This window comes from Falco punctatus, assembly GCF_963210335.1.
Source record: "Falco punctatus genome assembly, chromosome: 3".
NCBI lineage: Eukaryota > Metazoa > Chordata > Aves > Falconiformes > Falconidae > Falco > Falco punctatus.
In genome coordinates this window covers 68,199,527-68,226,344 of record NC_137582.1, presented here as the reverse complement: position 1 = coordinate 68,226,344, position 26,818 = coordinate 68,199,527, and the positions used below count along the sequence as shown (strand labels likewise).

General features: G+C 36.8%; 1 protein-coding gene across 5 annotated transcripts in view; it reads left to right on the top strand.

Annotated features, from left to right (window-relative positions):
• FBXO15 (F-box protein 15) overlaps positions 1-26,818 on the top strand; it is a 63,740-nt gene that overhangs the window by 9,280 nt on the left and 27,642 nt on the right. For 3 of the 5 annotated variants that reach the window (XM_080379229.1, XM_080379226.1, XM_080379228.1), the window contains exons 4-10: positions 756-998; positions 1,256-1,465; positions 3,388-3,517; positions 5,855-5,937; positions 7,114-7,259; positions 12,907-13,031; positions 16,460-26,818. The exon at positions 16,460-26,818 is cut by the window's right edge and continues 27,642 nt beyond it. In XM_080379229.1, coding sequence (XP_080235355.1) covers positions 756-998; positions 1,256-1,465; positions 3,388-3,517; positions 5,855-5,937; positions 7,114-7,259; positions 12,907-13,031; positions 16,460-16,729 — 1,207 coding nt within the window. In that variant the 3' untranslated portion in view covers positions 16,730-26,818. The remainder of the gene's footprint in view (positions 1-755; positions 999-1,255; positions 1,466-3,387; positions 3,518-5,854; positions 5,938-7,113; positions 7,260-12,906; positions 13,032-16,459) is intronic. The other 2 variants (XM_080379227.1, XM_080379230.1) reach the window with 2 other exon arrangements.

Here is a 26,818-nt window from a genome sequence, read left to right as displayed (position 1 = left end):
CTTTCTCTCAGATATCTACTGTTTTGTTTTGTTGTGTTTTAATCTGCTTCAGTGAGTGTCTGTGAAGGAAGTAATACCATATGGGGAAGGAGAGCTTTTTGAAAAGTGCATACTCTAGGCTGCTGTTGAGAGGTGTAAAACGGCGGGAAGTTCCCGATATCTGATGATCTTACCTTTTGGAGCACTAGTCGAACATCTTGTGTATATGTAATTGAGATGCTTATCAACCTTACTAGCATATTGTAAAAACTGACTGAATAACTTTTTCCCCCTCCTGTAGTAAAGCAGGAAGTCATTAAGTGGATCTTATTTGGTATGTATAATCCAGAACAAGAAATGTGTTCAGAGATTCCATATTCTTTGAGATAACCTAGTAAGCCCATGAGAAATGCTGGCATCTAGCATCTGTTGGTTCCTGAGCCTTCATGTTTGCACCAGGGAAACTGACCTCATACGACTTGTTGGAAGGTCAAAATGGGGAAAGTGTACAACTGCACCTTAGCATTTTTTGGACTAGTACCTAGGTGGCTATAATTTCTGGTCTTCTATAAACTTAGATTTAGATCGAGCCCAGTTTGCAGATAATCTAGGACTTTTTATTTTTCTGCTAACATGCTCAGGTAGCTGAGACATGCATATAATTAATATTTATTTATAATAAATATTTATATTTAATATAATTAATATTAACATGCATATAGTTAAGTAACTATTCTTGCAATTTATATGATTTTCCTCTTTAAATTTATTTTCAGTGGAATCTGGCTGAAAATCTATTCAAGTTGTTTTCAACCAAAAAGGACAATTCGGGAAATGAAGTCTGAACAGACAGAAACTGTTTCCTTGGGCTGTACTGTTCTACATGATAGAAAACCTGGGTACTGGAAGAAAGAATACATCTTCAAACAAGTAGCTGCTGTCAAAACTAGAGTAATGCAACTTGTTAAACCTGTAGATTCTTATACAGGTGTTCCATGTAAAGCCAAAGAAGCTATAAAGTAAGAAATACCTTGTCACAGATTATGTTTACTTGAGAACAATGTACAGAGTATGAACAGCTTTGGAAATGCTGGGAGGGATATGGAAATGTGTATCATAATGAGAAGAAACAATGATAGTTTATAATAACCTAGCCTGAGAAACATAAATAGCAGGTAATAGAAATTTAAAAATTCTGTTGGAAGCATGTAAGTTTTGTCACTTGGAGAATTTTTTTTTTAAACATTTCTCTCCCCTCTCAATTTCTAAATAACAGAGCTTCTGGCTTGAGTTGGATAATTGTTCTAAAGGACAAAAATGGAAAGGAACATGTAATGGAGAAGGCAGACCTATCATTTAAAGACACATCTGTTGCTATACTTTGGTATGGTACAAATTGGCCATGCTTAGACATCCTGTCAACCCTAAAACTATTCGGACTTATGCCATTGCTTCCTGACCAAAGCAGAGCTCCCAGGAAGAATGGGTGAGTTTTTTACAGAGGATTTTTGAGGGTTTTTTGGTGTAACTGGTTGATTATGTGGCTGTAGGAGCTATCTAACCTTGGTTTGACTTAACAAGTTTCTCCATTCTTAGAAAGCCTCTCTGTAGTGTTTCTTCCAAAGTATATGTCCTTCTCTTCATTGGTAGAATTTTTAAGCAAGAAATAGTTATAATCCAGCAAGCTATGATGTTAATTCATAAGTTAATGTCACTTCTAGCATGCAAGACACAGACTGATAGGTCCTGCTTTGGAAAGTTGAATCTGAGGCATAGATACAAATAAACAAAACAAACATGTAAATCTAGCAGAATTTAATGTGAGACATTTAGATTGGAACAGTTAATCAATGTTTAGATGGCTGCAATTGGGTAATCTATGTTACTAATGTTTATTTTTTCCTGTCTGATAGGTGTGTATGTGAATTTAGGGAACTTGGTGTTTGTGTGAACAATAGAAGTATGTGCATATAAAAAAAAAAAAATTAGTCCACAGCACAATGTGTGATAGCTGTTGTTCTGTAAATTAAGTACATACAATATTTTTCTGGCATTATATTCTGAGAAAAGATGTTTAATTTAGAAGTGTGTATTTGAGGTGTGTATGTATTTTGTTGCTGTCAAGGGATTTTCCATATGCCTGTGTCCTATGAGTCATTTTAGTATATGCAGTATCACCTACATGCTTCTTACACAAAACCCCTTGCAGCAGAGCTCTGAAAAGAGAGAATTGTTTTTCACTTACAAAATGGTGGTTCCTCAAGCAGAAGTGAATTATTTGCCTAAAAAACCCCCAACAAACCAAAACCGAAATCAAGAGAAGCCTTTTGTGTAAAGTCAGCTGAACAAGTCTTGCAGTTAAATTATGTGGGAAATGTAGTTGTTTTACCAAGATAATGATTCATATATAGAAAATAGTAAAAGAAAACTTGCAGGCAGTTAGTGTATTTGTTTCACAGAATTGTTAGTTGTTAGAGCTTGTGAATACACATGAATGTAATGATTTCACTAATACCAGAATGTTAAGACTATAAGGAGCTAGTGGAGGGACTTTGGGAAAGTCCCTTGGTTTGTACCAGCTTGATTTACTTAAAGATGGAAAGGGTTGATGTCCCATCCCTGCCCCAAATCTTACAGTTCAAGGTAATGCATCAGTTGCTGTCTTACTAGTAGTGTATAATGGTAGGTGATACTACTGTGATACTATTGGGGTATCTAGGAACAGTTTTGAATACAGTAAGAGCTTAAAGTCTGCAAAGGGTTTTAGAAAGCATTATTTCTCCATTCTGAAAAGGTAACGCAGACACTGCTTTCTGCTCTTCTTTATGCATCATTAGCCAGTAAGAACACCTGTGAACTATGCACTTCTTGTTAAAGGGTATTATGTAGCTAAATTGTTTTAATTACAGGCAAAATCTAGAAATAATTTTCTAAAAGCTTCTGTTGGAGGAAGCTTTCTGGTTTTAATTTATTATATGTACAGTTTGACCCTTTCCTTGGAATTTTGCTTCTGTGGAGGAAGAATTTACCTTCTTAATAGCTTGCTTCATACTGAAAACTGTTCAGTGATCCAATCTAGTACCAACATAGTATTAAAAGAAAAAATGAAATGCTTGCCCAATATTTCCAAAATAGCCACAGAATTGCTTTATAATTTGCTTTTAAGTGGTATATCAAGCCACCCTGTGGTGGCTTTTGTTTCTTTTCTTGTTAGGTGTTGAGATCCTGCTAGTATGCCGTATTTGGAAGTAAAGTTTACGACTGTGTGTGCTGTGCTGAATGCTTTCAAAGCAGTTTTCATCATGTGTTGTTGGTCAGACTAAAGAGTTAAAGATGAAATTAGGCTGAACTTTCACAAAAATAAGGAGACATAGTCTTGTTGCTGTATTTCGTATGTTCTTTTCAAAGACCTCGTCGACGTTCCTTCATTGCTGAGTACCATCTTGCTAACCTGACTGAAAGTAGTGTAGCAATTGGTGCTGATAAACTTGTCCAGCTCTTCAGCCTGAATCCAGGACTCCTAGTAGGAGTTTGGAAGGTAAGATAACATTTTCTTTCAGTACTTTAGTATGACTTGAAGAATCAGATTCTTTTGCCTTGTAGTTTGGAGTTTTTGGAGTGTTTGGGGCTTTGGGGATTTTTTTTTCATCTTAATTTAGTCTTTGGATTTTGAAAGAACTTGTTCACATTAACAACAGAAAAATCCAGGTGGGGACAGCTAGTTGATGAATGATTATATTCTCAAGAGCTGTGGCAGGAGTGTCTGTAATTTTCAAAAAATCCACTTAAAAGAACAGTTATGTGACAGATACCGTACTGATCTTTTTTGTTTGTTCTGTTGTATTTATTTTACAGTCTTCACATGCCAAAGTTTGATATCCTAAAGACGTTTTAAATAGAACAGTTTGAGGAGAGGTGTGCTTCTTCCCCCAACTCATGCCTTGCCCGGTTGCCATTGCTCGAAGTGATGAATTCCCACAAGGCAGCTTTGCTAGTAGTTTCCTTTAATTTACACCACTAGATAGTCATATCCTGCTGCAGCTGTAGGAATGCTGTAAATGGGGCCCTTTCAGGGATATTCAGTTCTTGGTATTAAGTGTCTAAGTGAAGTGGCTAGCTTCTGTATGCTGTGTGTAGCGATGAATGTCTTTCAAGAGCAGTGTGGAACACTGGAAGTAGGCTTCCAGAGCACCTAACCATATGCAACTTCAGACAGACACCAAGGTCGCAGTGTGTATTGAAGTACAAGGATCTAGATTCCTTTAGAGCAGAAGTCTACTTCAGATGTTCTGCTTTTGGGCTGAATTCAGAGGTGGCAGCCCTTTCTTCCTCCCCCAGCTATGTTAATGACATAGACCTACATTGGCACTGGCAAGGGACTTCCCTCAGGGACTCTGGGAACAGTTGCTCTAAGCTGCATCTCATTTTCAGCTGGAAACTTTGGCTACCCCAGTGTGCACAATCACCAGAATTGTTTAAACGACAGAAGGGATATATGTTTCACCCTTTAGTTAAAAGGGTCCATTTTCTAGAAATCTTGAGACTGGCAGACCTACATGAGCCTATTGGTTGTCTCAATCTATGAAAAGCTCCAATAAGTGAGTAGCCATTTCATTTTTATCTTCAGAAGTTCAGTAGATTGGTGTTCCAGTGTTGTTGTATCTGGTCTTGCTAGCACATTACCCCTTACCATGCTTGGAAGGAAAACTCTTTCAGCACCTGGAAATGGTTCAATTGTAACTACGTTTCACAGAGTTTTGAAGCATAGTGTGCCTCAGTCTACTGTATTTTTCCTGCTTAATTTTTTCTGAACAGCTGTTCTTATTGTCTCTGTGGGCAGAGTAATGTTAGGCAGTTATCCGTAGATGGGTGTAATATTGCAGATGCTACACACCTTGTTTTTTCACACATAGCTCAGCTGTGTAACAGAAATTGTTGATGCTAGTAGTTTTGACAACCAAGGACAGATTATGTGGGCCTTCTGGTATTTGAATAGAGAAAGACTGTATGTGATTCGTAAATTTTTGTCATTGTATTTTTTATAGCTGTAATTTTGCACTACAAAAGTACAGGCATAGCTAAAAGAAAAATATTAAATATCAAGTAGAAGTTACAACTTTGTTTGGTAACCCAGAGAGATGAAAACAATAGTTGCCTGCTTTTAAGGACAGTAATAAACTGCTGGCAGTGAGTAATGTTGCTATTGACTTCCATGTTTGCAAATGTAGGACTTAAATGCATTTTTCTTGGGGAGGTGAGGAGCTCAAATCCTAGCAGTTTGTCTTCTTGAAGTAAATAGATACCGTTACCTCTGTCTAATTCTCACACTGAGCTCTGAAATTTTCTTTGAGCTATATAGGCCTATAGAAAGAGTGGCTTATCAGTACGTGATCTGGTGAAGACATATGGCGTTTTACTTTGAAATTCAGTGTTTCTTTTGAATAGCTCTGTATTCCTCACTGATGTTAGTCCTCTTTGCTGGTAGTTCCTTAAATATGAGCGTAAGCTTGCTGTTTAGGTGTTTAGTTGCTGGGAGTAAGCTGACCCTTTGTAGATGTCCATTTTAAAGTGGTAGGTAGAAGCTAGAGAAGCATGGATTGCGGCGGATAACTTTTGCCCTGGCATAGCTATTTTCCTTTCCCTTTCCCCATAATATAGAGATGCTGTGATCTTTTACAAACGTTCTGTACTCTTGTGAAAAGACAGTGGCAGTTATAGGAGTCTTAAGTGTTAAAGTAAACCATTATTAACATTATTACGGTAACTGCCAGAGTAATAAGCACCAGCATTTGTCTATCAGTTTTAATGCTCAGGAAGACCTTGTGGGGAAAAAATATTCTAGATGAAAACACATCTACTTTAATTAAATTTTCAGGACAAAAATGAAATTGCTTTTGTTCTGGTGAGTCTTCATTATCATCAACTTCTTGAGAGAAGCACTTTGGGTTCTGCTACTGTGTAAGTGTTGGTTTCTCCTTTGTGGTTAATAAAGGTAACCTTTTGAATAAAGTCTGTGAGTTTTATAGTTAAAATTGGCTTCTGGTTAGAAGTTTATATTTAGGCAGTAATTATTTTTGTTTAATATAAACAATAGTAACTTTATACAAAGTTGTAGAAGTTTTTTCATACTAAAATGTTGCCATTGTTATGATATTAAGGAGACAATTTAGTCACAAGTGTACTAGTGCTTGATGTATTGAGCAAGTTCAAAGTGTAGTGCCCATATGTTCTTCCTTTTCACAAGTACTTTTTAATTCCTTCTTCCTATCTGAAAGACCTAGAAAAGAGGGAGACATTTGAGGCAGTAGGAAAATAATCTTCAGCTGTGTAAGAGGGGAGAGAAAAATTCTAGTCAACTGGTAAGGTGCCTGCATTTATCTTTCAGTCCTATTGAAAAACTAGGTGAATTTCCTGTGAAGTGTCTGTGTATATTGCAGTGTATAATATAATATCTGTTTATACACTGTAAATTGTTTTAATTTTAGCTTTAGAGGATGATTCTGGGGATTTATTTTCCCTCCAGCTTACCTCCTCAGCTTTCTGCTCAGATACTGTTGTATCTACTGCTAGTCTTATGTGCCTTCTATAACTCGGTATAGCTCTTTTCACACAGAAGGTGAAGCTTAACACTGTCTCTCTTGCTACCAAATAGGATGCTACGTAGAAGCTGCTCAGTTGCCTCAGGGGTTTGGGCTCTTATGCTCATTTGTGTGTGGTAGTTTATCTTCTACGTTAAACACAGACACAATTATTCATTAACTGCTATTCCAGATAAGTCCGTAGCTAGTTGGCTTTTAGATTTATTTTTTTGTATGTATATGTGTGTATGTGTAAACAAGTCCTTATTTTTGAGTTTAACAGATGTACCTTTTAAAGTTGACTGCCATATTCTCTGCGTTTGGCTAGGCTGGCTAGCTGATTAGAGGTATTAGACAGCTGAAAAGAAATATGATGAACTAGAGATGTTTGATTTTCAAAAACATTAGTAAACAAGAGAAGTTGTGTCTTCTAATAATTTTTTTCCCCTTCTTACAACCTCTCCTAAGATGATAGTCTCAGTGTAAGGCTATTGAGCATATCTCTTTCTATTAAGTAATTCCCACTTGCTTAATTCTGTTGTTGTTTTTTTTTAAGTCAATATGACCCTCCACCTAGTGAACCTGTATTGGATGATGTGGATCCAGAATATGGACTGCATGGCTACAATATGCATCTAGATATCCATGGTGGAAGCTGCACCTACCTGTGTGAAACATTCAGGAGCCTCTTCTGCAGAAGAGGTAGAATTGACAGAACAGTAACGTCTGTTTTTAAAATGATCCCTGCTGTTATGTTTTCTCTATTATATCCAATATCTCTGTTTTAAAAATCCATTTCAATTTCTCTCCTTAAGAGTAAGCTATCTTTTTGTTCGTTGTGTGGTTTTTTAATATCTGCATGGTGTGTTGTACGGTGTCATAAGCTTGCTCTATATGAAAGTCTATCTGCTGTTACATTGACACAGTGTCAGGCCTGAGATAGTAAATTCTGCAGATTGTCAGGATATTTTTGTTTAGCTCAGTGCTGAGTTAGTAATGCAGTGGCACAGTTCTTGGTGCAGGTTGATACTCATTCCACTTGTATACTATAAGAGAGAGTGATTTTGTCCTCATAAAGTTTGGAGATCTTTTCCAGTAAAATTCTTCTCAAATATACTTTAGGTGCATTGGCATATTAATTATTTAAATATACTTGTAAAAGATACTGTGAAGTTTAAGATTTATAGCTTATGTTTAGGCTAACTTAAGGTTGCCTATTCTGACATTCTTTCATTGTGTAATAAAAAAATTTGGTGACTGTTTTTAACTGCTAGTTTTTTTCAGTTCTTAGCATTTCTTTTAATGAGACATGATTGACTGTCCTTGCTGTTCATGTACAGCCCGATTTCATAATTGTAGTAGAGTTTTGCAAAATATATGGGCAATCTCTCTTGACTTAACTTCACGCAACCTGGCCTACAGCTACACAGCTGTCTTTCTGTCAGCAGAGACAGATTTAAAACATTAAACTTCAAATTAAACAATTAAAATCAAACACTGCAGTATTTTTCTGGTAACAGTACTGATGAGCTTTCTGTTGATTTCAGAAAATACTGTTTTTGAAGACAGTAGAGGGCACTGTTATCAGGCTTCAGTGCTTTTACAGTGTTAGAACAAATTCCCCTAGGACAATTTTTTTTCTTTTAATTTGTCTTTGATGACTTCAGGAACTGTCATTTGGACTGTAGCCTTGTGCACAGTGTAGAGTGTTTTAGTCCTCTGAATTAGGAACATGCATGTTTCCAGATTCCCAAAAAGCTCCAAGTTTAAAATAGAGTAATAGGGTAAAACTTCCGTGAAATTCTATCCGTGTAGAAACTCTCCTGAGGTATTTGTTCAATACAGAAGTCCTCTTTATATCATCTTTTTTTTTTTCCCGCTGCAAATTGGCCAGAGGGTTGGGGTTTTGGGTGTTTCGTTTTTTGAATTTTTTTTTTTCAGTTGGATGTCCTGCTTTGTGTTCTAAAATGGTAATTGTATGCTCCTAGCAATACACTTGTACAAGAGAAAGCAGTATGTGGCACACTTTCTTTGTTGATACCCCTTTTTTGCCACTTAGAAGCTACTTCTGTTAAAGATTAAGCTGATGTTTATGCAAATTGTAGCAAACGTCCAGGAGCTACAGTCACGATGCCATCTCCCTTTGCTAGTTAGAGAATCTGTTTTATGGTCACGAGTGTTTTCTGAAATGTTTTGTTTTTATGTCCTTTAGCAGTATGACAGCAGCTAGATTCTGCTCTCACAGGACATCAGCCAGCTGAAGCCATGGTTGTGCAGGCAATAAGCTCATTTGTCATCTAGTCTCTTCCATGTACTTGAACAATAATTCCTTCCTGAAAATGCTTGATTTCTTCTATAATTGGTGTTCAAAAATGATGTAGTGAGACAGCTTATGGCTGTCTGCTGTCACACATCTTTGCGGTAATTTGTTGTTCACTCTGCTTTTGCTGCTAAACATGATGTTTCTGAATGTGGCCAAAAGTGTAGTTTTATCCAAGCTGGTTGTATTTAATGGTTTGCACTTTGGTTTTAGGCTCTGTTCTAATGATACTGTTTGTCCCATTTTTCTGGGAGGGCTCTGAAGCATCAGACATAGTAAGAAGTCTTGCTATTTGTTAAAATTCTCTACTGATCCAAATTTATTTTAAATTATGGATGTGACATGACAATGACGCTTTTCACGACCTGAGACACAGATCAGTTGTCTGCTGTTATCCTGGGGTTTTATATATTTGTTTCTATTAGGAAGCTGTAGACACTGCTAGGTTAACAATGCCCATTTGTTAATCTGCAGAATAACCAAATTATTTGTTCACATTTATTTTTATTTTTGTCTCCTTTTATTAGTGTTTATTAATGTTGTCTTTCATTTTGCTGCTTTATTTTTAATTCTTTCTGCAAAATTCTTAACATTAGATTACAGATGTTACATTGCAGTTCATTGAACCAAGTGGATGGACTATATATGGCTTCAGATCTTTTTTTTTTTCCCTGTTAATACTTGCACTGCAGTAACTAACTGTTTTGCCACTCTGTTTTGGTTGCTTTTTAGCATTTTATTTTATACTTCCTTCCATTTAAACAGAATTGGTAATATGGTCTTGTTGACAGATACTGTAGGGTGAATACGCTAAATACTTTCAAATTTAATTTGAAAGTATTAGAAAACTTTTCTTGTTTTCAGGAAGTTGTGACAGGCTTTTCATATGACTCATAGAAGCCATGAATAGTACATCTAGCTTTTTAATAAACATTCTTGAAATATGTTTACCTAAGTTATCAATTTTTTAAAGCATAGCTTTGTAGCCATGTGGTGGTCTAAGCTTTGACTTCTCAGCGTTACTCCTTGCTGATGTGTTGGCCTGGCAAAATATTAAGGGTCATTTTTGTGTGTTTAGAACTTTTTCAAGATTTGTTTGTAAACATGGCATCATGTATTTGACATGGTTTTGCTTGACCTTGATGATGAATTTGTGAGTTTAAATGACTGTTTCGGCATGGTAAGGGTAGTTGTTGCCACCAGAATTAGTGTTAAGCACAGTCTTCCCTGTCAAAATAACAATCAAATTACAACTTGCAACAAAGGCTTGGTTAGCAAGGCAGACTTGCTTGGCTTTTAGCTAAAACAAGTGCCTTTGAACTATTAAGCTATTTGTTTGTTTCCTCTGAGATCTGTCTAAATGATATATGTTCTCTATGTTGGTACTCCCTTTATTTGGAAATACTTGTTCCCTGTAACCTATACTGATTAAAAGGCTGCTTTGCTGCTATACGTGTTGTGCATAAACTCTGGGCTAGATACTATAAGGGAATAATGAAAAAATTCTAGATGAGACTGTAGAAAGCCCTGTCCAGTTTGCTCCCTCTGTGGTTCCCTTGGTATGTTTAACATAGCTTGCTCTGCCCTTTAATTTTCTTTTGTCATGTGATTGGGATGAGGAAGATGAGATTTCAGTACTTAGCACTTTGTGCTTCTTGGTAATTTCTAGGCATACTTCTTTCTTCTGGATATGAGGACTGCAACAGAGCTTTTATATTTAAAAAAAAAATATAAAGACTGGATTAACTAACCCATGAATAATAAACTTTGAGATTACTGATCTGTGTCACTTATTTCCATTCTGGTTTAAAGTTAAGAAATAACTGCAATAGGGGATTTATAACTTCTACCTTAGCTAGGTGACCCATCTGGTAGTGCACCAGTTCATGTTATTAATGCCATGCAATACCAGTGGTGTCCTGGGCTTCAGTAATTTATTACCAGTATGCTTTTTTCAGTCTGTTTTTATTCCATTTCTTTTGAATGAGTGAAAGGAATAACTCCTTCCATTCAAATCTGAATTGCAGGTAACTGAGTGGTCCTTTGGAAAAAATACTTGTTGACTGATGTTGTTTAAAGTAAAGCTTGACTGTTTATCTGAAATACTTCTGTTTTGAATGAAATCTTGTAATTGGCTTTGATTTACTGAGGTTTGTAACTGAACTGTTCGGGTAGGTATCAACTTAATAGCCTTTTTTTGCAGTTTGAGCTGGATCCTGAAATTGAATTCTGCTTACATTTTCCTCTGTGAGTTCTCTGGGACTTCACTGGAAGGACAGTGGGTGTCACTGTCTGGAGTGATGCATTTTCTTTCAACCATATAAAGTATTTCCTGGGCATAGTTGTGTTGGTTTCTCTGTATTCGCACTTCTGTTCCAGATTGTGTCTGTACTGAAAAAACCTGCTGCTTCTGTCCTCTGTCATGTGTTGGGCTGCTTCCTCCACACAGTAAGCGTTCTTTCACTCCCTGCTTGTGAGTGATGTCTTTCCAGCATTGATTTATGGCCAGGCATCTCTTGAGAGTTGCTTGGCCCCATGGTACCAATTTGGAGGTTTCTGGCTTCTCTGGTAGACTGTGGGCTCTCTTTCTGTCACTTTGCCTCCAGCTGTCTGCTTTCAGCAGCCACCAGGCAAAGGCTTTTGCTTCTCCTGCACACAAGCTTTAGCTTTTTAACCTAAAGCTAGCCTTTCTCATGTTGCTTTTTCTGTCTGCAGTCTCATGCTGCTGCTACTTGGGATTGATTGAAGAACCACAGGCAAAACACTTCTCTTCTTTCACTTTTGCCATTTGCATCTTAAACCTTTACAAGCCCCTTCAGTTATCAGCTTACCACCCAGGCCCTGCTACTGGATTGGGACAGTATTTTCCAGGGAATTCTTTCTCTCCCTTCCGGTCTGTCTCTTCAAAGTGCTAGGTACTTAATTCTGTTCTGGGTGTTTTTGTTTGTTTGCCGTTTTTGTTTTGGTTTCTTTTCTTCTTTTGAGGTCTCTAGCGCTTCTGTTTGGTTATTTTTTCTTTTTTAAGAGAGTATCCCTTGTTCAAGGGTATTTGTTTAAGGGAAGTCCTAGTAAGAAATCTGCTTGTGTCACAATGTGGTGCACTTCTTTACTTCTTTTTTTTTTGTGTGTGTGTAGTCAGAGATCCTGTTTGTTATAATATCCCCCAATTATAATTAGACTTCTGGGCTCCCTGGTTAACTTTAGCCTTCTGATAGTAAGGGAAAAAGGAACAACTAAAGGGAACAATTAAAATATGTTTATCTTTTCTGGGGGGAGAGGAAGACATACCAAAGATATAGGGTTGTGTGTAATAATAAGATAACACCCACTCCCCCACCCCCCAACAAACAAACAACCCCAAACCTCCCCCACACCCCCCCCCCCCCCCCCCCCCCCCCCAAACCCCAAACCAAAACACCCCACCCCCCCACTCCCCACCTTAATAATTCTGTCAAAAAAATGAAAGTGAGCTTTGGTAAACTAGTTATAAAATTAACAAATCCATAACGTAAAAACTTGATTCAAATCAAGGAATAATGCTTGTCAGTTTAAATGCTGCGATATCCTTTTCGGGGAGGACTGACAGTTATCCCTGTACCCTGTTGTGTAAGATTGAGTTACCTCAATGTGGGTGTGTGTGTGGGTATCTCATAATTTATTTCATGTGTTATGTGCTGAGCTTGACTTTTGGGGAGTGGGCAGTGATGGAGGCACTGGTGGCATGAAACAAATATTGAACGTGAAATTTAGTCCTGCATCCTTGCTTAAGTCTTTTAGGTGCAATTCAGATTTTTATACTCAAATATACCAAATTTTTTTTAGCTGCTGCTTCTACTGTGGATCACAGAATCAAAGTCCTGCACTACAACTTAAATTCTCTATAATGTGCTTGATACCTAGCTTTTGTCAAGGTTCCTTATTGGAGAGTGGAAGGAAACTAAAGACATGGAGAGAAGCAGGGAGCATCTTTACAGTGTACTTGGGCTTAGTTTCATTTGTAGTAATGTTATATATTATTAATATCTTCAGGTGACGTTGCAAATGGATATTTGAGGCTCACAGTCATAAGTTTCAAGGATAATACGAAGCACTTGCCTCTTATTGGGATACTTGGCTTATCCTGGGAAACAGATGTATTTAAAGGCAATGTAAAGGTCAGTCAAAATATTGTTTCCAGAAATGCTTATCTCAAAATAGGATTATATTTATACATCCTAAATATACTAATTTAAATGTTTTTGTTGCAAATATGATGTGAATTATGAGAAAAAAAAGTTTTGTCCTTTCTGTCTTAGAGTCTAGATTGCATGATAGAGCCATTATGCATGTGTGATGACTCTAGTGCTTTCTACTTAGCAAAGATGCTGTGACAAACCAGCAGTGTTTGGAAATGCTGGGCAAAAAATTTGGTGCAGATGTGCTGTTTGTGGGGGCTTTTGATTTTGTATTTTCTACAGACAATAAGTCTTGAACTCCTGGGGAAATACTGTGCAGTTTTGTTGTAGCATATGTGTGCAATGAAAGTTAGAAACTCTTGGAGAATATTAAAATGTCAATGGGCACAGGCAGTAATTACAGTCTGCATTCATGCAATCAGCACCTAGCTCGAGTCATGTACATGGGTCAGCTGGATTAACTGTGTTTTAGAGGAATTCTCACTTGTTCTCTTACGTAAAACTCCTAAAATAATTATTTTAAAGTTTGAGAGTGGTTCTGTAGATTTTGCAATAGGGTGAAGGCACATATTTTTAAATGTACATCAGCTACATGAATATTTGAGAGGTACCAAAAATTCTGATAAATGTAACTTAAGCACTACTGAAAAATGATCTGGTTCAACACTTGATTTCAATTTTGGCACTTACTTTGGAAAAAATAAATAATGAAACTAGTTTTTTCTGCTAATCCTGCATAAGTGTGGAGTGGAATACAGAGTGGTAACATACTGTTTTGCTCATAGACATTCATGTACTTGTTGTATAGTTTGCACTGTCAGTCAGCTTTCCTATGCAATGAGAAATATAAAATATATCTTAAAACTTAGTAATCTACTAGTTTCTTTTGGGAACATCAACTACGCTTGAGCTTGGATTATAGTTTCCTTTCATAGCAATTTTTTTTCTTCAAATTCCTTGTTTGCATAGTGACAAGTTTGCTCATTGCCTTTTTTTTCTGTACGAAGCTTTTTTGAGTTGGGTGTTTGTTTTCAAAAGAACAACAAATCCTTCCCTTATGTCTTTTATTAAAAGTATTATATGTTGGGTAATAAGGAATACAAGCTAACAAGAAAATGTTATTGAGGCAGTTGTTTGGTGTCTTTATTAATTGCCATGAATGTTCATTGAGAACCACAATGACTAATAGTTGCTTTTTTGAGGCTTCTGAAAAGTTTTAGACTTATATTGTGTATCCCATTAATTTTGTTAGAACTGTTTGCATGCTTAAAGTTAGTGGGATCTTAGCACATCATTACAGAATATGCTTCATTTGTGTGAAAAGCATACAATAGGAGGTAGGAAATCTTGCTGTTGAGTTAGGCAGCTATCAGAAAATTAAGACTCCAGGGAGACCTTATTGCAGCCTTTCCATATATAAAGGGGGTTTATAAGAAAGACTGAGGGATACTTTTTACCAAGGCCTGTAGTGACAAGACAAGGCACAACAGTTTCAAACTGAAAGAGGGTACATTTAAATTGGACATGAGGAAGAATTTTGGTTTTTTACCATGAGGGTGGTGAGGCACTGGAACATGTTGCCCAGAGAAGTTGTGGATGCCCCACCACTGGAAATGTTCAAGGTCAGGTTGGATGAAGCTGTGAGCAACCTAATCTAGTGGAAGGTAGGGATGGACTAGATGATCTTTAAAGGTCCCTTCCAGTCCAAACCAATCCATGATTCTATATGATTTATGGCTGCTTGGCAGGATTTTTCTTCCATGAAAATAATCATGAGTAACAAATAAAAAATCCGGGAAATTAACTGTCAGAGGGAAGAGAGCTATGGCTGTAGTCTTTAGTTTAGCTCTGTCCTATGTGCTTACAGCATAAGTTATAGTGAATATTTGTTTCTAGGAAAAAATAAATAATGTCAATTATTTATTTATTTATTTTAAACCCTTGTTTTGTGGTGAGAGATTGCACGTGTCAACACATAGCTCTGGGTAGAATTCAATTTGGCTTTTAACATAAATCTCTCAAACTCTTAAAGCAAGTGAAGGCCAAATAAAATCAGCCACAGCAGCAGAACATGCCACTGCCTTGATTTTATTTGAATTTTGTCCAATACTCTAAGGAAAAAAAAAACCAAAACAACCCAAAACTTTTTTTGGCACTTCTGGGTATTTTTTTTTTAAAAATTAATTGCTGAAGTACAGATAGTTAGAAGTACATGGGAACTGCACCCCAACGCTCTAGGCCACCCTGCTTTACTTTTCATAATTGGCCTTTGATATGCAAAACGTCAAACCAGAAAATGGCAATTCTTTCTTGTTTCAAGTAAATTTATAGCTCATATGTTACTAAATGATAATCAGATTTGGTTTGAATTTTGTGTTTTCATCACAGACTACAGTAACAAACTTAGGAAAACTCTATGTATCACATTACCTCATGTTTGTGCCATCTGTTCTGCATTGTTTGGCAGAAGTACAGTAATAGTGAAAGAAATGTTAAAACAACAGAAGTACAACTATGTAGTGCAGTGAAATAAAGCATTTCAAATTATTTTTTTGGCATGAAATATGTGATGTTGGTTTGTTTATGCTTTTGGAGCATAGTGTACTCCTGGAAGTAATGCACATATACAGCATAATTAAGATAATATGATTCATTTAGTGATTCAGAACTCATGAGCATAGGTAACAGCTGATATTAATGACAGCAAACAGCCCATATGCTTTTAAGGCTTGTATGAAACCACCAGTTTGCAAGTGCCCAAGAATTGGCATCCTGACTTTAGCATTATAAAATGATGTAATTGTGTAGTGTTCTAAAGAAATATTTTCAAGAATTTTTAAAAGGAAGACTTATTTGGAAGGTAGAAAGATCTATTAATATTACCTTTTTGGAAACTGAAGCTCGCAGCCATTCAAAAAGTGCTGTACAACTTTCATTCACAGCTGGCATATAAGGGTAACTGTTGTGTGTGCACACTGCCTTGAGGGTGGTCTTTTTGAATATCTTTGCAAACATTGCTGCTTTCATACAAGTTTAGCACTGGAGTTTAAACTTAACTTTCTCTCATATTGAAAGGACTATCATAATTTGAATGGTAAGGTCAGTAATAATAGAGAAACACAGCTGTTAAAGGCTTAAAAAACTGAAGAAACAATGCCTGATTTAGATTGGTAGTGCTATGTTCTGTAGAACAGTTTTTGATGTCTGTAGGAAACCAGCTGTATTTGTTGTAGTAAGTATTTGTTGCTTTGTAGTAATCAGTGGAGCACTACCAATTGAATTTTGAGTTTTTAACCTTCATACCAAAAATGGCTCTCTGAACCCTTGATATTTCTCCTAAAATTAGGGACAGATCTATTTACTGTGCCATAGCATACAGAAGGAATCTGTTCTGCTTGTGTTTGTAGGACTGCTGTGTGATGGATGTTACTCTCTTGGATGAAATTGGAAGGCCCTTCTGGTGTTTCAGTGCCGCAGTCTGCATGGAACTGTCTTCCAAGGCATCCAGCCTTTTTGACTACATGGGTCATATCTATACCATAGACTATGCAGATTCAGAGGGTAAAGTCTGTGTTGAATTGGTGTGGTTGGAAGAAACCAAGGAGTATTTTATAGTCAATTTGGTGCTTTATATAAGCACCAAAAAGGTAAATAACTGGTATGGAACAAATTACTGACTGACTTGGGTCGCTGATTTCCTTGCTCTAAAAAAACCCCACCAACCAACACCTAAACCCCACACTAAACTTTTTGTGCTTAAATTTGATGCCAATGGGCAAGACTGTTTCTGCAAGTTTTTCAGTAACAAGTGCAATTGTATAATTATTTGGCATTGGAGAGATTGAAGAGATGTTTTGATATAAATGAGAGTTTTTTTCTTCTGTTGAACATCACATGGTTAGTCTGTTTCTGGTACTGGTATATTAAAATTATTTTTAGGAATCTCTTTCTTTATAGATACTACTTTACTGTGGTTAACAAATAGCCTCTTGTGGGAGCCATACTGTGAAGACACCTTACCTTATGCAAGCTACGTTGTTTTTGAGAACATTGACTTTTATGCCTAGTATTAAAACAGCATGTGTGCCGTTTCCTTCTGATTTGTTAATGTTATTGGTAAATAAAAGGTTTTGACAGGTTTTGTTAAATGCATAAATACTTCACTTAAATATATGCTAGTAGAGGATTTAAAAGGTAGATGGGGAAGTCGCAGACCTGAACAATATGGTAATTAAGGCATTTGCTGGAAAATATCATCATTTCTATTATGAAATTTCTTTAAACTCCTGTTTGTTCTGTTTTCCCATGTTCTAACCTTCTGTCTGATAGACCTATGAATAAGTGTCCCAATTACCAGCACAGCTGAGCTGGTGTCTTTCTGTTGTTTTGGAAACAATACATATCTGAGACTGTATATTTAACAATAAGCGTTCATATAAAAATTGAGTGTATGTCTCTGGTCTTCCAGGTTCCTTGAAGTAACTTTAGGACCAAATCTTTTACTCTCTCTATAAAAAAATATAATAAAATGACATGATGTTGGGACACCGGTGTCATCACATAGCAATGTTACAAACTACAGCAAATTTGTGTAGTTTCACATTACTCTTAAGAAAAAAGCACAACTATATTGTTGACCTCTGTGACTTTATTATGATAGTGATTTCCTTAAAAATAACTGCTCTCTGTTCTTTAAGTACATTAATTGATTAATGCAAGCAATGTTTATATGTAAGCACTTGCGGTATAGTAAATACAGTAGGAGATCTGTACTACAGCGATAGGGTTGTTTCTTAATGTAACTTTCAAAGATAATAAAGTCAAGGCTGATTCAGTTCTAGTTTAACTTGTATAACCTTACCTAATGAAGGAATGGAAACATTTCTGGGTTTGGTGGTTAGCCACTGTAACAAGCATGATCGGCTGCATTTTGTCTCCTTTTATATTCACTGCTGATGGTGACTGGGATCCCTTGAAGTAATATAAATGTTTTATCAAGTGGACTGGGTGTGATGAGTGCCAGAACAACAAGCGCTGACATTCTTGCCGCACAGAAAAGCGGCCAGGCAAGATTATATTTTGCTTGAAGTTAGACGTAAGTGGTGGCTCAGTCCCAAAGTTCTCTTAGTTGCCCTCACTGCTAAGCCTGTAAATGAAGATGTAGAATTATTCTGGCTGCCTTGATCCTTTGAGATGTGCAAGTATGTTCTTTGATCTGCTTTGAATCTGCCAGTCAGTGGGCACTCAGCAGCCATAAAATTGTAGAAGTTCTGTCCCTGCTCATTCTAGCTGAATTTTTGCTGCATTTCCAATGTTGGTTGGTTGTACTTCCTTTTCTTTAAAAAGAAATTTCAATTTCTAAAGCATTTGACTGTTTTATACAATTGAATGTTTTATAGAAAGTTCTGGTGTCGCCATTAGAAATGAAACAAGAGAACATGCTGTCCCTACCCCCAGTACACAAATCTAGTAGCCTGGAAGTTTACTAACTCAGTGAGGGAGAAGGTAAGTCTTTAGCAGCACTGTCAACCTAAGAAGTGATACAGTTTCCTCAGGTTGTTGCTAACTTATTTCTGCTGTTCATGAAACAAGAATGTGTAAATGCAGCAGACTCAAACACACAGCGGTTCTGAGATCTTCAGAAGGGTCATAACTGTTGTAGAGCTGTTCTCGCACATCTTTGCTGAAGTAACAGGACCATAGTCTTGTCCTTTCAGAAGATACAAAGACTAAGGATTCATTTTTACCTCTTTAGATAGGCCTAAACCTGCTGTAGTATTATGCCATGTGTATACTGCTTTAATTTCAGTTTACAGTTGCTTTTGACTTGCACAGCAGAAGCAAATTCAGTAGTTACCACTTCTGTGATCAAACCTGGAAAGTTCTATGTGGCTTCACTCGGAACTTCCATTTCTTCAACTCCCATCTTCTTTTCTTTGTGGAGTTTCAGTGTATATCCTCACTTATACAAAGAAAAAGGCTGACAATAGGTACCTGCACTGGCCCTTTTCATGAAAGAAAATGTCATCTGTTCCAAAAAACTATGTGCTTTGATAGAATCTTCAGCTAATCCCTTTTCATATACCTGGTGCAAAAGGTGGTAGGATGAGTTGCATGTCCCAATCTGTGATAAAAAATTCTTGCTCTATAGAAGACAATTGTGAAAACAAACAGGAAAAATGGAGTCACCAGCTGAAATCTGATAACCAAAATACACAACTAGTTGTGACACTAAGCCTTACATCACATTTTTCTTTTAGTGCCTCAGGATTTCTTACAGCTGCTTTTAATGATTTTGTTAGTGTTCCGTACTGAAGACAGGTCAATGTCTTTGTTGTAATTGCATCATTTATCCAAGCAGTAGGAAAATTTATCTGAGAGAGAGTATTAGCATTTATAAGTGGAAAAAAATACAGAAGTTAAACATTGTACTTTTATTTGTGTGTGCTTCAGGGACCGACTTATACATTTAGAAGTTAAGAGTTGGTTACTCTCTTTACTTGGATAAGTACTCTGTAACAGATAGAACTCCAATATTTTTGAAAGGGTGATTAACCTGGTAGGCAAGCATAAAAACACTATTTATGTTTATCTTATTGCAAATAAGAGTGCTCATTTAACATAATGAGTTTAAATTGCATTAAAAAGGAATCAGCATGAAAGTGATTTAATGAAAGGGTTTTTATAAGATTATTGCAACAGTGGAGGAATCATCTTTTTAATGGAACTTCATCTAAATTTAATCTTGTCATTTGTCATCATTTTAACAGATGTTTGCTGTGTTCCTGAATGCTTCCCTAGTCTGTTACTGATTTTTTTTTTTTTTGAAAGAGGTACTTGTAAATGGAAAATGTCTTCAATGAACAACTCATTAAGTGCCCAAGAATATTAATGTAATCTTCCATTGATACAAGCTTCTGTGTTTTATCATCTGAACAATTGTCTTTAACACGGCTACTCTGGAATCATTCCTCTTTACTGCGGTTGGCTTACTTCAGTGGGAAACTAATAGCAGCTATGTATTTCTGAAGTCTTTGTGGTGTAAGCTAGTAATCACAGTTGGTTGCTTTTTTTCAAACTGGCCTTTTAGTTGTTTTGGCTTTTCTTCCCATTTTCTTGTAATTGCTATTAAAGAACCAGTTCTGCTTTCCTAAAGCACTTCTGTTCCATTGTGCTTTTGACACGTGACTGAATACAGAATGCAGTTGTGTGATGGATAGCCTCATCAAAATTTTATTTTATTTTTCCCCTGCCTGGTGCCTCTCTCCCTGTTTAGCGGTCATGTTTTGATTTGCATTCATCCATTAGATATTTAGGTATGGTCTTGATTTCATTGAAACTGTTCTCATTGTCATATACTTGCTTCTTGAGAATAGGACGGCTCCCCCCCCCCCCCCCCCCCCCCCCCAGCTATATGTCTAACTGATGCTTGTGATTGAGTACTTGAGAACAATATATGTATAGTAATAAGGATACCGTGAGCTGAAATGGATTAATACTGTTTCAGATTAAGAATCTAGACAAGTGATCAAGTTGTATATCTTAGTGAGTGACTGTCTAGCAACAAAAAATGTTTGTTTTTATTTAAACAAAATAACTTTTGTTTAAATAAAACAAAAACTTGTATTTACGAGGTGTTCCAACACATTCAAACAGTTGGAAGGAAGTTTAGGTAAAAGCATTTGTTCTTCTGCCTATCTGGCATACTACTACATGCACTTACTCACTAAGGTGTGATAACCGAATCTCAGTGTAAATGTAAGTGCATTAGAACTGTACAGATGAAACAGTGTTTTGAGAAATTAAAATAAGAAGTAGTTGATGGGTTTCAATTTCTGTTTGTAGTGGCTTGGAAGGACATTAATGTAAAAAGTTAAATCCTGTCACTGTTTCCTGTCTCATGCTTCCACTATAAATCAGAATGGGAAGCAGTGGCAACAAGGGTAACTAGTTAGTTGTGTGTGGTGAGGAAAGATTTAGTGTACTTAATGTCAAAACTTTGCTTATTCTGTTCTTAGTTCGAATTTTAAACCATTTAGGAGTCTTTCTCATGCTGTGCCTCTTTTGAAGTATTTGTGAAAAAGGAGTAATACTACTTTGTATTAATGCTATTACATTGTAAAAATATAATAAAGTTGAATACTGTAAGGCTTTTAAACACACTGAAGAAGAGTAAAATGGGAGTTATTCTTTCTAGGTTTAAGCTGTTTATCTCCTTTTGAAGGGAAATTAACCTTTTGAAGGAAAACGTACTTACAAGTCAGATACTGATCATGTATTAGTAGGTAGAATTACTTTTGTTCTGCATACAGGCAACTTGTAATGCACGTTACATTTTTTTTTTAATCTCCTGAATCAGACGTGCACAAAGTTAAAATCAGCTGTCTTGATGAAATCTTATCCAAAAAATGCAAGGTAGGGAAAAATGTGTAATAGCTAGGTAATGTCCTGTTTATTCACTGAAAAACCGTAGATCAGTTTATTCTGCAGGGATTGGAAAGTATTTTAACTATTAAACACAAAACCACCACCACTAAACCCCTCAAGCTAAGGTAAATGCTTTAGCTTATCAGAGTTCAGTATCATCCATACTTCTTCTGCGCCAAAGATAAACCCCACATTTTTACAAATATGCTGGAATAGACCTCTTGATGTTCAGAAAAATCTGGAAATGAGTAAAGATAAATACATATTTTGAAATATACTGAAAACTCAATGTTTGGAAAAATCTGAAAATAATGAATAAAGTCAGTATTCTTATTTGTGATTATTAGCAGTTCTTTTTCATTATTATCTCATTTGTTTTATAACTTTGATTTATAACTTCCCTTTATATATTTTTCTGTTATAATGTGCAAAGAGAGGTGTCTGTGTATATGTAGGGAAAACATTTAACAAAAACCTTGAGAGAGGTAAGGTACTCTGAAACTAAATAATTCTATTCCGAATTTGCTACCTGTATGATATGGTAAGTAAAAGGATGTTTTTGAAGGAAAAAAGCCCCCATCATAGTAATTATACTACATGTTCACCATGTTTTGCTCTAATTTTTACACACATATAAGGATCTTAAAATTTCAGTTTTCATTCTGTTGTAGATATGCAAGACTGAAATATTTGTGCATGAGGAAAGACAGAACTTTGTAATGTTAATGTTACTCTATTGTAACTGTCTGAAAAGACATTTAATGAATAAGTAATGGCATATTACAATTAGTTCTTTATTTCAAGTTTTGCATCTGCTTTTACATATTGTAGGACTTACGGTAAATGCTGAATTCGAAATACACTTTTTAGGAAGTAGTAGAAATAACTGACATCCTGCTTCTTTTTTTAATCTCAGCATTTCAGTTTTACAGCTTATATACATTCTTAAAAATCCTGTCACAAATGTACTTGTGTGGACAAGCCATCAAGTTACTGAACATGATCTGTGTTTTGCTCTGGGACCACCAGAGTTATGTTTGAATCCTACCTCCTGTTGTGTCTTAAACAGGTGATATTCTAGTGTTAACAATCCATTTTCTGCTTCACTTCTCCCTCCATGGTATCTTGAAGAAATAAATTATATACATATTTTTAAAGTCCCAAGCCAAATTAAAGATTTGCAACACTTTGCAGATTCATCTGATATGAAATGATTGGTTCAGCTAATTGGAAATTAGGCATGCGAGCAGTCTGAGACTGCTGGAAGTGAAGCTTGAGTTTGGAATAGTGTAACAAATCTCGCAAGGTTGTGGGACTCGGGGGGTGGGGATGGGGGGGAGTGACAAAGTCATAGTTTCTGACAAATAAATTTATGTAAACAGACTTTCATATGTACAGAGCATGAGGAGAAGGCAGTTATTTTGGCCTTCAATTTTCACTAGGTTTTGTATCTATGTAGGAATTTGTGGAGCACAAGTATTCATGCCCAGTTTCCTCAGTATTCTGGAAGGATCAAAGCTCAAATACTGGATTCCAGGTTTATGCAGCTGGAAACCTCTACATGTTGGTTGCTTTAGGATACTCTTCAGAACTGAAGTGCTAGTTAACCTGTCTGTTGTTGAACTGTATATGAAAAGCTTTGGGTTGCTTCATGCAGCTCTGTTCCATTAAAAACCAGCCTACAACAGAAGGTTCTTTCTCAAAAACAAGAATTGAGAAATTTATCCATTACTCGTGAGTGCCTTCATACGTTACCTCATTCTCAATAGCCAGCAAACAAAACTGGAAAACCCTCAGTGCCACAAAGTTTATTGCGTTTGAGAGAGGCTTTTTTTCCTTGCAGCTCCCCACAATGACTGCAAGTACAGCATGATCTTTACTGTACTAGGGGCCTTCCATTTAAGTTGTGAAATACACTTACATGTGGAATTTTAATGTGCTGTCACTGAGCACTTTGAGATGCTTCTGCAGTGCCTTGTTCCCTCATTCTGCACCTGCAGTGATTTTGTGGAAATTGTGTATAGTAATGTTTCAGTGCAAAGAGAAAGATTCTGCAAATGTTGAAGTCCAGAGAGAGGCCCATCTGCAAGTCAGACCGCACATCCATATTTGTGTTCCATGGGGCATTTATTCCAGGATTTATTAAAATTGGAGTTTCAGTCAGTGCTTTAGCTCAGTTCTTTGTTTATTCCTAGTAATTCAGTAAGGATTTCCAGTGTATATGTCCTTTATAAAGTCATATCTCTCTGAGAGCTGAAATACATTATTTAGCAGTGAAACTGGGCAGAATTACATTCACTAAGAGGAAGAAGACTTAAGTTTTCTGATTTGTGTTGACAGTTTTGCCTATTAAAAGTCTGATTTAAGCAAATGACCTTTTTCCAACTAATACTTGGGTCTTAGCACAAAACCAGTCTTGATTGTTGCCGTTTTGTTTTGTTTTGTTTTGCCAGAATTTATGTAGAAACTAATTCTGGGACATTAGCAGACTGCCCCAAACATATGACTGCCTGATCCAACTGAAAATAATGCACACGATTTGACTATTGTAGTAGCTGCTTGTTTCTCTGAGATTCTTCTCTGAAAAAATAATTTCTTCCCTTTCAGAGATAAGAATAATGCAAGTTGATTTACCCTTTTAGTCCTTCGTTAATAATTTTCCCAAGCTCTCATGAAATTATGTTCTCATAGTGTAGACATACTTACATAGGTAGAGAGTACATGCATGTCTGTGTGTGAAAACTTACTTACTCCAAATAATCATAATACACTTTCTAGCTGTGAATAATTTGTTGCCTCCTCTAAGTCAGCAATTTAAATAATTTTTCAAGGACTGAGGTTTTGGAAAGTTGTATTTCAAGACCCAGAGATGATTTTAAGACACTGGATGTTTCCGTCTCTCTTCAATCTCCCCATCTTCCTTTAATCTCTCCTCCCAGTTCTCTCTGGCACTCTCATTCTTGTGTTCTCTCTGTCTCTCACTCCCTCTGTATCCCCTGTGTGTGCTCTCCTGGTCTCCCCTGTGCACCTGCATGCTCTCTTGTGCTGCCTCTTGAGTGCATTTGCTCTCTTGGTTGGTCGTGTTTGTGTCTGTCTCTCGGCATATGCAACTTGTATCTTGAGCACTCTCGCGGGCTTTTCTCCCTTGCGTGCTTGTCTCCCTCATGCTCTTTTCCTGTGATTTCTGTCTTGTGCACTTCTGTGCTCTTGCTTGTTTGCAAATTTCAGACAGGGCACTTTCTCATTTTACTCCACTTACTGATATTTTTTTTTCCTAGCCCTATAGAAGCACTCACCACCTTTTACTAACCTTGCTGTGCATTTGGTATTCCAGGCAGCTTCTGTGTGGAGCAATCTCATTTCTTTTCCTCACTCCAAAGTGATATTTCTGAAGTAACACACACTAACTTGTGCACAGTCTTGTTCATAGAGAATGGCCTATGACAATTCACTTGGATTTTCACAACGGCAGCAGCTGATATCTGTGCAAGATCACCTGTTTGCATTCATTTTTTTTCCTACTTTTAGGGCTCTGCTTCTCAAAGCACCAAAATAGTTGGTAGTCTGACTGTCTTTGTTACCTGTTCTCATTGAATGATTCTGTGTTGCATATGCTTACCTGCTGTCTCCTTTCCTCTACTGCTCTATGTATTTCTTGTAAAGACGTTCATATGAGGAAGCAAAGAACTTCTTTACTACTAAGGGGTATAGAGGCGGCAACAACAACTGATAACTTACAGGCACTGGTCACTACTGCTGTTTGCCATGTAGCAGCTTAAGACTTGAACTGGAAAGCAGCACAGAATTCTGCTGTATTAAAGAAAAATGAATGCTCCCCTCTCTTGGTTTCCCCAATGTATGTCTGCCTTTCCCATGAAGGTAACCTAAGACTGTAGTAACAGGATTTCAACCCTATGTAACTTGCCAAGTTGCATAGAGGCAGGTGAGATAAATCTAAGCCCCTCGAGTCCATGAAATTTCTTGCAACAAGGCAGAACAAAGAGCTTGTCAAAGAGCCTCTCATGAGACAAGTCCCAAAAGAGAAGCAGAGTTTGGGTGGAAGCAGAAAGTCTATGTGGGTGGCCCATGGAACCCATTGGTTTGTTGTGGTCCTTATGGAGAGGTGAATTTCTTTTATTTGCAAGATGTTTCTCAGAATGCAAAATGTACCCATGAGCAATTTACTGAGCAGCAATTTACTGAGTTTTGGACTAGACCTGTGATTTAATTGTTACTGATGATACCAGTCTCCTGTGCTGTGGACCACTGTTGAGGGCTCAGGAGATGCAACGTAAGGCTGATACAACTGTAGCCAACAAATAGTGATCTTTGCTGTTTGTCCTTGGAAACTGCAGCAGGAGACTGCAAGAAAAGGTCACTGTATATGATGGCACATGCAAGGGTTGCAGCTGAAGGTTGAAAAAGGTTCTGTACTTTAGGCTTCAGACCTCTACCTCTTTTTTCTTATTTTTTGTCCTGTTGCTTTTGTGTGTTACCTGTTTCTTCTCACACTACTTTACAACAGATAACTATCTCTGTCTTATCTTAATCCAAGTGATATCCAGAGGGGATCAGGGGAATGTCCTTTGTTCATTTATCTGCTGATGGTGTGCTCATGTGGTGACAACAATAAATCTTGATCTCTTCTTGCAGGTATGGAACAGAGTATCTTACAAAAGTGTGAGGCAATTCCTTATGTCCTTGATGAAAACAACAGTAGCTGTCAAGTGGTGTAAAGCAACCGAGAGACAGAAGATTTCAGTATAATATAACTTTGTAAAACAGCAAAGTTTATACAGAATATGTCACACTGCTAGCATCTGATAACTGCTGACAGAATTGGACAGGTTATAGAACAGGTTTCAGGCATTTGTAAGGAAAATGTGAACCGAAGCATGAATTTATGCTTGGTATGGTAGCTGCAATCTGGCAACAGGGACTTGCTGAACTTTCTAGCCACCTATTCTGTAAAGGACATAAATCATAAACCAGCACTTTTCCCTGCCACTTTCACTAATGCTTATTTTTGCATTACACTCCCATAACTTTGTGATAGGCAATGAGAAAAGTCACACAGGCATGTGAGATTTGTCTCTGCTAGTAGAATTTTCACGGTGTAAAACAGGGAGTGAGGGAAAAGAGAGGGTCCTTTTGTGAAAACATTTAGCTTAAATTCTGTGGCGGCTTACTGATTCAGTAGAAGAAATCACATACTAATTGTTTAACCTTGAGGACGTTAGCATGTAAGGGCGTTTAATGAGTTAGTTTCAACTGAAAGGAATTCTGTAATTTGCACTGAAATTGGTTAATCTTGTTCATTAGGTTTTAAAAAAAACTCC